A 16062-nucleotide genomic window follows, 5' to 3' on the forward strand; every position below is an offset into this window, starting at 1 on the left:
ATATAGTAAATACATACAATGGAATATTACTCAGCCATAAAAGGGAAGGAGTCATCAGTAGCAGTCTTCAGAATGATTCCCAATGGCCCCCACTTTCTGGTATTTATGACCTTGTGTGGTTGTTTCTACCTGTATTGTATCCAGGTTGATCTATAGAATAGTCAGAAGATCTGGGTTGTCACTTTTGAGATTAGAATAGTACAGGGGGATCATTAGTTTAAAAAAAAATCAGTAGTCACTCAAAAGACGGGGGTATGGTATTTTACAACTCCTGCATGATGTTGAGAGGAATGGTGCTTTCTGCTAAATTTGCAACCAGCTTTCCCTGTGTCTATCACTCCAGCCTGATTAATGACCAGGCTGGATTTCTTATTGAGGTCAAGCTGATTTCATCTTCCCTGTTAGGTTTTCACTTTTTCAAATGAGATTGGGGTATGGGGATGGGTTTGGTATATCGGCATTGAAGGTGAATTTTGGTTTGGTCTCAGGTTGGGTTGTTACATGATGTGTTGGATTTGGTGATTGGATTTATAGAATTTAGATGGAGAATAAGTATCGGAGAATGGCCAAATTTGGCAGTATTTGGGATAAAAGATGGAGCTGGAAGTTGGGAGAAAATCATGCATTCATTTTGACCAATAGAATTGGGATGGGATTGTTTACAGAAATTTATTTGTTTTAAATGTTTATTTTTGTGAGAGAGAAAGAGACAGACAGACAGAGACAGAGCGTGAGTGGGGGAGGGGCTGAGAGAGAGGAAGACAAAATCTAAAGCAGTCTCCAGGCTCTGAGCTGTCAGCATAGAGCCCTACGCGGGACTTGAACTCACGAACTGTGAGATCATGACCTGAGCCAAATTTAGACACCTAACCAACTGAAGCACCCAGGCACCCCCAGAATTTTTTTTTACTTTATTTATTTATTTTGAGAGAGAAAGAGAGAATCAAGGAGGTGCAGAGAGAGAGAGGGAGAGAAAATACAAGCAGGCTCTGCACTGTAGTGCAGAGCCCAGGGCAGGGGTCTAACTGACGAACCGTGAGAGCATGACCTGAGCTGAAATCAAGAGTTGGCAGCTTAACTGAATGAGCCACCCAGGTCCCCCTGATTACAGAAATTTGTAAAGGGAGTTGAGTTGAGGTTTAGGTATATCGTCAGAACTGGCTCTGGCTAATCTGACCTGTCAGTTGAGATGAAAGTTGGTAATGAGAATGATGTTAAAATAAAGGTTGGGATGAGAATGATTTGAGCTTAAAAATGGAAAGGGGAATTGGAACAAAGTACAATTTAAGATAGTTGCTGTATTTGGGGAAGGTGAAGTTTGGACAACTTTATCCCAAGTCATTGACTCTGCAACTTCCGTGTCGTCTGACGTCACTAGCAAGATCAATGACCCTGGGGGACACCAACATGGGAGAACCATCTCCCTCTTTCATGTTTCAATAATGAGGAAAGTGTTTTCTGGGATGGAAGAGAGAGGGAACAGGCTTACCATTTTCCCTGTTGAACTTGGAAAACAAGAGGAAGTCATTCGGGTCAATGAATTCCTTATCATGGTCCACAAGGGCCTCCTTCACAGCTTGGTACCCCCTAAGGACCACCAGTGATCTGGATCCTGGATACAAGGTGTTTATGGGGCCATACTCCTTACTCAGCTACAGGCAGCAAGACCGAGCTTACATTGGCTCTTTTATTCTTCCTTCCTAAGTTGAGGGGCCCTGCAACTCTCTGAGCGACATCAGAGACATCAGCATGTTTTGGAAGCAGTTTTCCCAGGAGTGGGAGGGGTCTGGGCCCTGGGGGAAGTTAGTCCTTGCACCGTAAGCTGAGGGTCAGGAATAGACAGATAAGAGCCAGGGGCAGAAGTAAGATGGCTGTACTTAAAATGTCTATGGTGAAGGCATGTTGCAGACAGTCACTGAAAGGAAAAGTGGGAGAGGTTGTGACTGGGCAGGGGATCGCTGCATCTCTCATCTCCATCTGGAACATGCCTTCCCCAGGCCCCAGATACAGGGGAAGATAAGGAGAGGAAAAGAAATAGAGAGGAATAAAGACAGGCAATCAGTCTGGAGAGAGAAAGGGCTGGAAGGTGAATGGGAGGGAGAGAAAGAGTAGCAGAGGCATAAAGAGGCAGTGACAGAGGGCGAAACATTAAGAAAGAGGTAGGCAGAGAGACAAAAAGGAAACCAGACAGACATCAAGAAAGACAGAGAAGGGGCGCCTGGGTGGCTCAGTCGGTTGAGCGTCTGGCTTCGGCTCAGGTCATGATCTCGCAGTCTGTAAGTTCGAGCCCCGCGTCGGGCTCTGTGCTGATAGCTCAGAGCCTGGAGCCTGCTTCAGATTCTGTGTCTCTCTCTCTCTCTGCCCCTCCCCCACTCATGCTCTGTCTGTCTCAGAAATAAACATTAAAAGAAATGATAATAAAAAAAAGAGGGGCGCCTGGGTGGCTCAGTCGATTAAGCGTCCGACTTCAGCTCAGGTCACGATCTCGAGGTCCGTGAGTTCGAGCCCCGCGTCGGGCTCTGGGCTGATGGCTCAGAGCCTGGAGCCTGCTTCCGATTCTGTGTCTCCCTCTCTCTCTGCCCCTCCCCCGTTCATGCTCTGTCTCTCTCTGTCTCAAAAATAAATAAAAAACGTTAAAATTTTTTTTAAATAAATAAATAAATAAAAAGAAAGACAGAAACAGGGAAAAGGATAGAAAGAGCTTGACAGGGAATGACTTACACAGGGATAGAGAGGCAGAGACAGAGGTAGTGCAAGAAAGAGACAGACCTCAGATCAGACCCCGAGAGACATCGGAGAGAGAGAAATAGAGAGGTCACCTCTCTCCTTCTTTCCCTTCCTCCCCTTCTTTTTCCCTCCCTCTCTCTGTCTCCTTTTCCCTGTGTCTGTCCCCATTTTTCCACATTTCTACATCTTTTTCATGCTTCCCATCTGACACTGGTTGGTGCCTCTAAATTGTTCAACGGGTGCCTCACGGTTTTTGTGCATGGAATGGGGTAGGGCAGTGGGAGAAAGTCCCAGAGCTGTTCTGACCATCTCCTGGGCAACAGGGAATTTTTGGCTCCCCTAATGGCTGAGTTGGGAGATGCGGAATTAGGAGACCCAGGGGTTGTCCCTTTCTTCCTCATGGCCCCTGGCCTCCTGTGTGGTAGACATGGTGAGTGAGAATGTTGGTAACTCAGTATAGTACATCATGACTATTTTTTGGGTAACAGACAAAATCCTGGAAACATTTACCTTTAGATCCAATCAATTTTAGAATTGTGAGACTTTAGGTTTGTAGTCTCCTCAATCTTCTAGAATGTAAGCTCCATGAAGACAAGAATTTTGTCCATTTTTTTGGACTGTGAATTTCCACACAAAACATCAGTGGCAGAGGTGGGCTAAGGTCCACGTCTCTATGACATACCCTTTGTACCTTTGCACTGTCATCTCCTGTTTAAGACCAGAACTCCCACCCCTAAGTCCCTCATCTACTTTTCCCGTGCTATCCTGACAGCTTGGAGAAAGAGGGAGAAATGCAGGTGCCCACATTCTCCTCCTTGTCCCTGACTTCCCTACCACCTTCTTTGGGTATTTCAACAGGTTCTCTACATGCATACCCATGATAGTTCTTACAAAGTGCTTGGCTGAAGGGCTGACGAGGAAATGGTTAGAAGGTGAGGAGGAGGAAGACTGAGAGCCACACAGCAGTTACCAGGTCCTTTATTTTCTTGAATCACCACCATCATCTGCTCCCAGGTCTTATCAATGCCTTTGATGATGGGGGCAGGAGGTCCTGGGTGCCTCCTACTGAGTCAGTGTACCTGGCATCATGCTGGGTGTATTGGCTTGCTAGGGCTGTGGGTACTAAGTACCACATCTGAGTGGCATAAATGTCAGAAACCCATTGTCTCAGTTCTAGTAGTTGTTTCTCGGTTCACCTCAGGGACTGTGGTTGTTGGAGCCTAACTAATTGGCATTCTGGGACAGGACTGTGAGTAACAGGGTCCTCCTTAATGTGGCCATGGACTGTGCATCTTGGCCTGGTTTATTTGTATGTCTTAGAATGAAGCTGTGACTCATGCTAGGCTCAGGGAAAAGACTATACCCGTAACTGATTAGCTGTGTGTGTCCCAACCAGGCTTTGGCCCTAGATATAGAGCACTCAAAGGAAGGACTATACCCTGTGATAATGGATCCATTGGCTCATGAAAGAGCCATCTCTAGGGAGCTAAAAAAAGAGAGGGAGAGGGGCTCCTGGGTGGCTCAGTTGAGCATCCAAATCTTGATTTCGTCTCAGGTCATGATCCCAGGGTTGTGGGATCAAGTCCCACATCAGGCTCCTCACTGAGCATGGAGCCTGCTTAAGATTCTCTCTCTCTCTCTCTCTCTCTCTCTCTCTCTCTCTCTCTCCCCCTAGCTCACATGTTATGCTCTTTCTCTCCCCCACCCCACAAAAAAAAGGAGAGAAGAGGAAATAAGCAACTGTAAGTGACATGCTAAGGTCCACACTCCTAAAAATGGACTGCTCACCAGAACCCTTAAGTTCCCATGCTGCTGCTGCCTATGCCTCTGTTACAGCAAGAGTTTCTAATCCTCAGGGTTGTAGGGGAAAACATCCAGTGCCATGCTCAGCACAGTGAAGAGGTTAATTCAAACCTGACTTAAGCATTATTAAGTAATCACTGCCATGGTTCTCTATCCATTCATCTGTCAATGGACATCTAGACTGTGTTCATATATTGACTAATGTGATTTACACGGCAACGAACCTAAGAATGCAGATATCTCTTGGAGATAATGGTTTCATTTCCTTTTTATATATACCCAAAAGTGGGATTTCTGGATTGTACGGTACTTCTATTTTTAATATTTTGAGGAACTGCCATTCTGTCTTCCATCATGGTGGCATCAATTTACATTCACATGGATGGTGCACAAGGGTTCTAATCCACATCATCGCCAGTATTTGTTATTGCTTATCTCTGTGATAGCCATCCTAACAAGTATGAAATATCTCATTGTGGTTTGGATTTGCCTTTTATGATTAGTGATATTGAACACCTTTTCACATATCTGTTGGCCATTTGTATGTCTTTTCTTGAATAATGTCTATTCATGTCCTTTGTCCAATTTTTAATCTGGTGGGTATCTTTTGTTTTGGGATGTTTTTGTTTTTGTTGTTGTTTGTTGTTTTGTTTTATTTTGTTTGGCTATCAAGTTGTGAGAGAGGCTGAATGACAATGCATGGTGTGTATATATGTGTGTGTGTGTGTGTGTGTGTGTGTGTATGTATATCACATTTTCTTCATCTGTTCACTGATTTGTAAAGGAAAAATAAACAAGTGGAAGTACATCACTAAAAAGTTTCTGCACAGCAAACAAATAATCAACAAAATGAGAAAGCAACCTCCAGAATGGGAGAAAATATGTGCAAACCATATACCTGATAAGGAGTTAATATCCAAAATATTTCCCCACTTCAGGATCCAATCTGTGACCATACATTATATTTAGTTGTAATGTCTTTGGTCTTCTTTAATCTAGAATAGATTCTCAACTTTTGTCTTTCTTAACCTTGATATTTTGAATAGCATACAATAATTGTTTTGGAAATTGTCCAGACATCAATTTGGATTTGTTTCATGTTTTTTTATGCATTTTTCCAACACAGTTTTTAACCCTTTGGAAGGCAAAACCTTTTTCAATAGACACCAAACAAGGCATGTCACCAAAGCCTAAACTTTGGCTTCCATAAGCTCTACAGAAGTGAGCTTTGGAGAAAGCCCTTTCAATTTCCAGTGTCTGTTGTATTACAGTTTCATGAGGTTCTGTGGTCAAGGCCTTTATAGATAGGATTATTAAATGCCACATGACTGTTCACAGTGACCTCAAACTAACAGGAAATTTTAGATCATCTGCAGCTAAGATTTTTTTCCCTCATAATCTGCCTACAGATTTGGCTCACTTAAAAAATTCCTAGTTACTCTTTACAAAACACTGTTTTTACATACAGTAAAACTTATATTTTACAATGAGGTTTTACAAATGCATAAACTCTTTTTTTTAATTTCTAAAAAATCTTTATTTTTGAGAGAGAGAAAGACAGAGTGCAAGTGGGGGAGGAATAGAGACAGGGAGACACAGACTCTGAAGCAGGCTCCAGGCTCCGAGCTGTCAGCACAAAGCCCAACACAGAGCTTGAACTCACGAACTGAGTGATCATGACCTGCGCCGAAGTTGGACACTTAACTGAGCCACCCAGGCACCTCTACAAATGCATAAACTCTTATCATCACCACCACAGACAGGTTACTGAATAATTCCAACACCCCAAAGAGTTATCTGGTGTTATATTTTGTATTCATATCCTTACCCCACCTCTACTTCCTGGCAACCATGGGTGTGTTCTATGTATCAATATTTTTGCCTTTTCCAGGATTTCATATAAATGGAATAATGCAGTATATAACCTTTTGACACTGGATTCTTTCACTTAGCACAATACATTTGCAATTCATCCAAGTTGTGTGTATTAACAGTTGTTGGTTTTATTGCTGAATAGTTTCGTTGCATGGATGTGACACAATTTGTTCATCCATTCAACTCTGAAGAACATTTGGGTTGTTTCCAGTTTATGAGGATGATCAATAAAGTTGCTCTAAGTATTCATGCACAGGTTTTGTCCAAGTATAAATTTTAATTTCTGAGAATAAATACCTGGAAATGGGATTCTGGGTCCTCTAGTTGAATGTACATTTAGCTTTTACAGAAACCACCAAATTGTTATGTAGTATTTTGTATTTCCATCAGCAAAATATAAGAATTCCTGTTGCTCCACATCTTTGCCAGCACTAAGTGTTGTTAATATTTTTTAATTTTGTCATTCTAATAAGTGTATGGGGTATCTCATTGGGTTTTAATTTGCATTTCCCTAATGACTATGGTGTTGAGCATTGATTCATGAGCTTGTTTGTCATTAACGTATCTTTTTTAGTTAAGTGCATGCCCAAAAATTTAGCCCATTTTTTAATTGGGTTGTTTGTTTTCTTATGTTGAGGTTTGAGGGTTATTTACATACTCTGTATATAAGTCCTTTGTTTGATATATGGGTGCTGGTTACCTGAATCTACAGGTGTGATAAAATTGCATTGAAACACACACACACACACACACACACACACACACACACATGCCTGTAAAACTTGTGAAATCTGAACAAGTTCTGTAGTTTGTACCAACATGAATTTCCTGGCTTTTGATTTTGTGCTATAGTCATCTAAAATGTTACCACTGGAGGAAACTGGATAAAGAATACACAGAACTTGTCTACTTTTTTTTTTTACAACTTCTTGTGAACTATAACTATCTCAAAATAAAAAGAAGAGAATCCAGAGTGTAGCCAAGTTGACAAAGATATTGAATCTACAATCTTCATAACAACTTAAAAGTTTTTTCCATTAATTTCTGAATTAATGCTTATTGTCTCCTCCTTTACACTATCTTTGAATGTTCTGGGCTGTTTTTTTCTAACTTTTATTTTATTTTTTTTAATGTTATTCATTTTTGAAAGAGAGAGAAAGCACAAGCACAGGGGGACAGAGAGAGGGGGGTACGGAGGATCCAAAGCAGGCTCTGAGCTGACAGCAGAAAGCCTGATGCGGGGCTCAAATTCACACAACCACGAGATCATGACCTGAGCCAAAGTGAGATGCCTAACTGAGCTACCCAGGCACCCCTTTTTCTAACTTTTAAAGATGGACACTTAGCACATTAATTTTCTAGACTTCCTTCCTCTCCAATATGAAAATGTAAGGCTACAAACTTATCTCTAAGCAGAGTTTTTGCTGAATCCCAAGGGAAAATAGGAAAATGTGATTTTTCACTCTTTTTCTTTCTTTAAAATTGTTTTAGCTCTTCCTTTGCTTTTCCATATAAATTTTCAAATAAATATCTAAATCCATTCAAAAAAATCTTGCTGTCATTTCTATAGTAATTGTGTTAAGCCTATACACCAATTTGGGGAGAGTTGGCTTTACTGTACTGATCTTCCAATCCATGAACATGGTATGTCTCTCCTTATTTAAAAAATATCTGATTTCTGGGACACCTGAGTGGCCGACACCTGAAGGGACAGACTTCAGTTCAGGTCATGGTCTCAACGGTGTGTGGGATTCTGCTTGGGATTCTCTCTCCCCCTCCCTGCCTCTCTGCTCCTCCCCCACTTGCACATGCTCTCTCTCTCTCTCTCTCTCTCTCTCAAAATAAATAAATAAACATATATATATGTATATGTATATATATATATATATGTATATATATATTTTATTACTTTTATTGGTATTTTGCAGCTTTCACCATACAGGCTCTGTGCATGTATTGTCAGATTCTACTTAAGTATTTCATTTATTTCAGTGACTACAAGAGTTATTGTGCTTTTAATTTTGATTTCCTAAAGTATATAGAAAAAAAAACAGGAAAAGACTTTTGTATGTTTAGTGTCATTTCTAAACTTATTAAAAGGATTTGTCCTTGTAGCTCCCTTGGGAATCAGTTAAGCTTTCTAAAATGGGCATGTGCACTGTGCCCTGTCACACAGATTTGTGAGAATTAAGTGCAGTAAGTGCATAATGTTTTTAGCCCAGAACTGATACAGAGGATTCAACAAATAATAGGTGTTATTATTATTATTATTATTAACAGTATAGTGTAAGGTTTCCCTTCCTCTTATCCCACCTCTGAAGCATCTATCTCTAGCAAGGTGAACAGAGTCCATTCCTTTCCTCTTCCTCTCCGGTCACCTTGCCCCTCAGATTTCCCTAAGTCACCTCCCTCTTGCTAGCTCCGCCCTCCACTAACCCGCCTTCCTGATAGCCCCGCCTCTGCCCCTCCCACTCTTCCCGCAGCCCTCCCCCCCCACCCCCCCCCCCCCCCCCCGTCCCCCAGCAGAGCCCTTGCTCAGAGGGGCTGGAAGCTCATGGTGTAATTTCGTGGGATAGTGGCAAAGCCCACAACTTTGGGGGACACGTCAATGTCTTGGGGCAGCTGAGGGGACTTGAGGCAGAAGTTCTGCAAGATGGTGGTGAGGAAGAGAAAGAGCTCCATTCTAGCCAGACCTTCTCCGAAACAGTACCGCTTTCCTGAAGAGACAGAATGGGAGGGCTGGAGGTGAGGCCTGCTCTCACTGCTCCCTTCTCCACTACCCACTCCCAACTGCATTCTCCCAGAGAGCAGGGACTGAGAAATTTTCAGAGACATCTCTAACCCTCTCTGAGCGTCAGTTTCTCTTGTACATGGGATAGGGGTGAGCTATCCCAAGCTGTAGCAATGGGAAATTTAGGTGCCCCTTCCTTCCAAGCACACACTCAGATATGGCTGCCGGCCTCTCATCTCCTCCCAAGGAATCTCAAGAATCCAAATGACTTTGGACAAATACCTGACTCACTAAGGACTTTGATTTTCCCCATCTGTGAAATGGATACAATCATCCCTTTCCAGTTGCCTGGACACAGGTACTTGTAGTCATGGGGTTTGCAGCTGGTTGGCTCTAGAGTAGATCTTAGAGGGACTTTCCAGATGGAGACAGACCCCAGGCTACAGCTTAGAGATGGGATGTGGGATGAAGGAGGCCCGGTTGGTGGGAGCAGTGGCTTAGCAGCAAGCAGACCGGGGTCTCTTACCGATGGAGAAGGGCACAAAAGCATCACTCTTCTTAAACTGACCCTTCTCATCCAGGAAGTGCTGGGGGTGAAAGTCTCGGGGGTGGGAAAAGAACTTGGGGTCTCTCAGCACAGAGCCCAGCATAGGGAACACTTCAGTGCCCTGGTGAGGAGGAGAGGGGCATTTGATAAGGTGGAGTGGGGGCACGGTGTGCTGAAAGCACATGGGGGTTGGAGGGGCAATGGGGGTGCCCTGAGTGATAAGAAATGGGAGGCGGGGGAGTGTGGGTCCCCTGGGGACATGAGACTCAGGTCTCTGAGCCAGGAAGCTTGGCAGACATGGGGGTTCATGTCTCCTGAGAAGGGAAGTTTGAGGAGCACAGGTTCTGTGTCTCTTAGGACAGAAGGTGTAGGGGACCCACAGTTCATGTCTCTCAAGGCAGGAGGTTGAGAGGACGTGGGGGTTCATGCTCTCTGGGACTGGGTTTGAGAGACATCAGGTTTGTGTTTCTCTAGGCAAGATGTTTGGGGGACATGAGATCCGTGTCCTTGAGGGAGGAGGTCTAGACATGAAGTTCATGTCTCTTGAGAGAGGCAGTTTGGGGGTATGGGGTTCATATTCCTTGTGGAAAGAGCTCTGGGGGAGACACGGGATTCAGGAATCTCTGAGGGGATTGAAGGGACGTGGTGGTTGGAACAGTGTTTGATTGAAGCAATGGGACAGGGGCTGGGAAGCTTCTAAGGGAATGGATTGCTGGGTCACAGGGAGCAGGTTGGAGGTCCCCCAAAGTGGGACAGGAAGATACCTTGGGGAGGAAGAACTCCCGAAACTTGGTGTCCTTGGTGACTCTGCGGGCCAATCCCATGGGGATCATGTCTCCAAATCTTTGGATCTCATGGATCACCGCCTCTGTGTAGGGCATCTTGGCCCTGTCCTCAAACTTGGGCTGCCGGTTCTTGCCAATCACCTGGTCAATCTCCTCATGGATTTTGGCTGTGGGAGGAGGGGGAAGGTATTTAGGTATCTGGGGTCTCAGGGCAGTGATGATAGTCCAAATATGTACACCCATGTGTGCCATGGACTTAGACCATTCAAAACAGACGTTGGCCATATGCATTGTTGGTGCAGCATCCTGTTCACCCGGTCGTGCCAGAATCATGAGTAGGCATAAGGGAGGAGTTTGGGGAATGGTTTGGAGAGCAGGCAGTGGATATACATTTGACCCGGCATGGAAGCTATTTACCAATCCGTTCAGATAGTTTCAATACTTAAACACCTAGTGAAACTCGGCTGGTGCTCATCAGCAGAATATCACCTAGTCTCCGGATAACAGGGTATATCTGAGGTTTCAGGGATCTGGGGAAGGTGGGGATGTTGCAGTGGGCTCAGAGGAAGTTTGAGGGCCTGTGGCTGCCACTTTGTTGCCCCCCACCCTGCAGCCTTACCCTCCACATCTGGGTGCTTCATGAGCAGCAGGAAGCCATACCGCAGGGTCGTGCTGACTGTCTCAGTGCCCGCAAAGAAGAGGTTCAGTGTGGTCAGCACCAGGTTCTTCAAGTAGAACTCTGTGTTGGGGTTGTTCTGCTCCTATAGGGAGAGAGGGCTTCAGGCCAAGCCCACTCCCCTCAGGGCTCTCAGGGCCCTTCTGGGGTCCTTCTCTTTGGACCCCTCTCTCTTAGATCCAGACCAGAGGTGGGAGGAGGGACTTGGTTCTACTAGCTCTTTGTTCAGGCTGCTGGCTCTGCCCAAAATGCCCTTCCCACACTCCTTACCCACCTGCCTATCTGTCCTTTACTCTTCAAGAACACTTTTTTATGGTGGGGATATTGAGAAGGAGAGGAATAGAGTCAGTGAGTGCATGGTACGGAATTGCTTGCTATTATGGTTGGCACACACAGGTCCTGCCCATGGGCAGGGGCTCAGGAGAGGGAGCAGCCATAGTTATTATACTTGGGATTGTGAGGATGTTATGAGGGGAATGGTTTGAACGAGCCTCTGCTCTCCCCATGCCAGCCTGGTTTCCCTCTGCCTGGCTCTGCAGCTCTCTGCACTGGCTGTTGGGGTGTACCTCCTGCATGCGGATGAGGAAGGAGTCGATGAAGTCCCGCGGGGAGTTGGGATCTAGCGTGCGTTGGTTCTGCTCCACCTTCTTGGCTATGAAGTTCTCCAGACCTTTCAGATCCTTAAATGCCTGTTGCTGTGGCCCTGGCAGGTATTTCATCACTGAATAAAACATCTCATAGAGCTGAGGATGGGAAGAGAAGAAAGGACGGGAAGGACAGCTGTCAGCAGGCAGGTCTTGATAGGAGTGGAACCTTTCTCATGGCAAGGAAAGCACTGAATTAAAGGCCCCCATCCAGATGTTAAGGATTTATATGGGACTGATGGGAGGAGATATCTAAGTTTTCACATGAGTTAAAGTGTGAGAACCCCTATCCCAGCATGTTGGTGAGATGGTTTGGGATACATCCAGATATTCAGGTGAGGTTGCATTGGGAAACTCCTGTCCAGGTGTTTACCTATTTATTTCTGACTGATATGAGGGGGAGGTAGGTACCTGTTTAGGTCTCTAGATATCAAGTAAGCTCAGTTGGAGACAACTATCCAGATATTTAGAGGCTATGGAATAGTGATTTCTATGCAGGTATTGAGGTATTAAAGTGTGGCAGGTATGCAAGTGTTGAAGTGGGGGAAATACCTGTTCATGTGTTTCAAATATTCACACTGGGCTGGAGGGGAGCACTGCTGTAAGTGTTTGAGTGAGCTGCACTGAGGAACATAATTTGGGTGTTTGGGGAACCATCTATCCAGATGTTTACATGTTTAGAGGCCTTGTTGGTTGGCGTTATCTGTCCAGATGTTCAGATATTTCAGTGGGCTATGAAGAAGTACTTATCTAGGTAGCCCAGTAGGCTGGTTTGGACACCTGTGTAAATCTCAAATGATTTTGGCAGACTGTATTTTATAGCACCAGGTGTTCATGTATTCAGGACATGGACGGAGGTGGTCACTTGTTCAGCTGTTAAGATATTAAGATGAAAAGATGGAATGTCTTGACAGGGAGCCAGTTCTAGATATTAAGATTGGTAGGGTGGGGGCACATGCCAAGGAGGAAGGCTGGGCTTATAACAGCTGTCGTGCCTGCAGGCTGTTTTTTGTATGTTTGGTTTGGGTTTTGGGTTTTTTGGTGGGAGAAACATCTGTTGAGATATTCAGGTGTCCTTGGAAATGGGGTATTCTGGTGTAGCTGTTCCATTGTCCAAGAGTGGTTTTGATGGAACCCTATCTGGGAGAGGAAGGGAGTTTGGGGCACCTGTCTCCATGTGAGGAAGCAATTGGAGGGTTGTAGTAGGGGTGTTGTAGAGACAGACTGGGATGGGTTACCTGACCCATAGATGTAGCTGTGAACTGGAAGCTTCCCAGCATCATACGCAGCAGTGACAGGAACTCTTTGTTCTCATAGTCAAAGCGGTCCCCAAAGACAATGGAGCTGATGACATTGGACACTGTCCGGCTCAGGAAGAAGGTGGGATCGATGAAGGCACCTAGGGAATGGGATGGGGTTGAGGAGAAACAGGGATCTGGGGGAGCATCCACTAGGCAGTCTGACACCAGGTCAAGAATTGGAGAAAAGCACCAGGGTGATGAGACAAGCTCCCAGCACAAGGCCTTAGAGCCAGGAGCCTGGACTCCTTCCCCCAGTCCAGTCAGTCCCCTTCCAGGACCAGAAAGCGCACATATCCACGTGAATGCTCCTGCTCCTTCTCCCTCATTCCCTCCTGGCTCACCATGCGTGCCCCGGAGGGCCTCGATGAGGAAGCCCACTTCCTCCTGGATGCGCTCCTCAATGCCGCGCTTGCCCACACCAAAGTCCCGCAGCGTGGTGATGGAGAAGCGCCGGAGCTGCTTGGCTCGCTCACCATTGCTGAACGCCACACCTGGGGAGGGGGGGGAGAGGGGGGCAACCGTGGGAGACAGAGAGAGATTCAACTCAAGGTCAGAGACATACTGAAAGAGATGGCGACCTAGTTGGAAGAAAAGAATCGGAAGGAGAGAGGCAAGTCAGATGCCCAGAGAAACAGAGATTTGGAGACACATAAAGACAGGGAAAGAAGTAAGGAGGGCCAGAGGGAGGTGACATCTGTGGATATCTGAGAGGTGGCAATAAAAATCCTGAAGGATTCTAACACTGAGCTGGGGAAAGAAGAAAATAGGGAGAGAGAACAAAGAAGGTCGGGAGAGAGAAAAGACTGTTTCCAGAGACAGAGGCATGGGGTGTGACGCAGAAACAGGGTGAGATTCTCACACAGAAGAGGAAAAGAGTAGAGGGAGGATGAAGGGAGGGGAAGCACAGAAGCTTAGATGGAGAAAAAGACAAGGACGTGGAGGTGGACTGACCACAGTTCTGAGGCGGAAATCCCAAGAGCTCCTCAAAGACACACAGAAAGAAGAGGCATATCTGAGAGAGAACAGGGACATGGGACCAAGAAGCAGGGGAAATAGAGACGCAGGCACTCAGGGTCAAGTTAGAGAAGACCAGGGAGAAGGGACAATTAGCAGGGACAGGGACGGAGGGGAGCAGGGGGAGAACTTGGCCTCAGCCTTGGGTGGGAAGGTGAGTCCAGAGAAGAACAGTGGGGAAACTGAGGCCATCGAGTGTTCCTGACCACATGCCCCCATCCCGAGCCCCTCACCATAGCCTTTGAAGAGCCAGTCGAAGGTGGCCTGCTCTCCTCGCCCGCCAAATTCCTCAGCCTGGTCCACCAGCGCCTCCTTCACGGCCTCGTGTCCACACAGCACCACAATGCGCCGCGGCCCCAGGTGGACCGTGAACACGGGGCCATAGCGCTCGCTGATCTAACCAAAATGAGAGTGCTTAGAGGGAGCGGCCCCACTAAGAACTGGCCCTGTGCCCAGACCATTGTTTTTTCTTAACAATGCATTTCCCCCAGGTTCTGGCACTCAAGGGGCGGGTATCCCAGGATCTGCTCTTCCCTGCCTAGGACCCTGCTGCCCCAGCTGCACAATTCCACTTTCCTAAGACTCCCATCCAACCTTGCCTGCCCCCTGCCACAATGCCCCAGCTCAATTAGGCAGGCCCCCAGCCCCACCCCCTTCCACCATCCCCTGCCTCGTGGTACCTTCATGAGAGAGTTGTACATTTGCTGTGTGTTCAGCTGCAGGTAGTTCCCGATGAGGGGCAATGGGGTGGGTCCTGGAGGGAGCTTCCCCCAGAGCTTCCTCTGCCTCCAGGCAGACATCAAGACCATTATTGTCAGGCAGGTGAGCAAAGCCACCAGAAGGAGCCCTGAGGCCAGCATGATGGCAGTGGGAGTGACAGATTGCTGGGGTAGTTTGTCTTTATACCACTTGAGCAAGAAGGGCGGACTTTGATTCTAATTATGTAATTGTGTCATTTCACCTCCAACTACGCCCTCCTGGGCTCACCACAGAACTTGAGACACAGCCAGCAAGGCAGGAGGAGGGGACCCCAAGGAAATTAACAGGGAGAGGGCCCCAAGACAGAGTGTGTCACCCCTCAAGGGAGTCCACCCCAGGGCTGCAGACTGGGTGAGACAGATTCCAGAACTGAAGAATTTATAATATTTGCATGGGGAGCCCCCTGAGCTTTGGATTTGGGATCTCAGAGTGAGAACAGACCCCAACATGTAGGTTTTGAGGTCTCCAGAGTGAAGAATCTAATATCTGGGTTTGAGGATGAGATTCCAGGGAGTCAATTTGAGGGTGTTGGGGCAAGGGAGGACCCCTGGCTGTGATGAGGGTTCCTGGGAGAAGTATATGGGAATCCAGCACGATCAGGGAATGAGCACTTGACCCAAACTTTGACCTGCCTTTGCTTTGGACACAGTGTCACCTCTGGTACCCAGAATCCTCACTGGGGCCTCAGAGAAAGGTCAGGGTCAGTATCACGGCCCATCTGTGGTTGGGAAAGGGGTAGAAGTCCAGAGCCACATTCAAGTGGAACTTTCCTTAGGAAAGAAGAGAAACTCATGGTCTTCCCCCCCTGCATCTGTCTCCTTCTCTCTCTCTCTCAAAAATAAATACACGTTTAAAATTTTTTCTGAACAAAAAAAAAAAAAAAGACTAACTCATGGTCTCAGTGGCAGAGAGACTGGGCAGAACTTGAAAATAGTAATGACATCCACCAATATGGTGCCAAAAAGCCCAGCTGTCTCAAAGGGTGTGATTTACAGAAAGCCACACTGGCCCTACCCAGGTCCCTGGGGGAGCTTGCTAGGTTCATCATTTCCATGTTTGTTTAGGAGATAGCCGGGCCCTGGATGCTGAAAGTGGGTGTGAGGACAGATGGTGGTCCTGCTGTCTTCTCCTCGGTGACCTTCTTCCTTAACAAGAGGGTGCTCCCCTTTGGTGAGCACTAACTATGAAGAGGCAGTGTGC

At 46.3% G+C, this 16062-nt stretch overlaps 1 protein-coding gene across 1 annotated transcript; it reads right to left on the bottom strand.

Annotated features, from left to right (window-relative positions):
- Window positions 1-8940: 8940 nt before the first annotated feature.
- On the bottom strand, window positions 8941-14963 carry LOC124511799 (cytochrome P450 2A13). Its single transcript, XM_047079173.1, has 9 exons — window positions 14784-14963; window positions 14337-14499; window positions 13431-13580; window positions 13027-13187; window positions 11711-11887; window positions 11088-11229; window positions 10448-10635; window positions 9663-9804; window positions 8941-9122 (listed from the first exon to the last, which is right to left on the bottom strand). The coding sequence occupies exons 1-9, from the start codon at window positions 14961-14963 to the stop codon at window positions 8941-8943; spliced, it is 1485 nt and encodes a 494-aa protein (XP_046935129.1).
- Between the last annotated feature and the right edge of the window lie 1099 nt (window positions 14964-16062).

This window comes from Lynx rufus, unplaced genomic scaffold (genome assembly GCF_022079265.1).
Source record: "Lynx rufus isolate CCGP_SWC_20201006 ecotype Redwood Valley unplaced genomic scaffold, mLynRuf1.p SCAF_16, whole genome shotgun sequence".
Taxonomy (NCBI): domain Eukaryota; kingdom Metazoa; phylum Chordata; class Mammalia; order Carnivora; family Felidae; genus Lynx; species Lynx rufus.

Coding starts and splice junctions, on each gene's coding strand:
- LOC124511799 (XM_047079173.1), bottom strand. CDS start 14,963: ATGCTGGCCTCAGGGCTCCTTCTGGTGGCTTTGCTCACCTGCCTGACA. Junction 10,636..11,087: donor GAAGCACCCAGATGTGGAGG/GTAAGGCTGCAG, acceptor CTCCTCCCACAG/CCAAAATCCATGAGGAGATT. Junction 9,805..10,447: donor GGGAGTTCTTCCTCCCCAAG/GTATCTTCCTGT, acceptor CCTCCTCACCAG/GGCACTGAAGTGTTCCCTAT.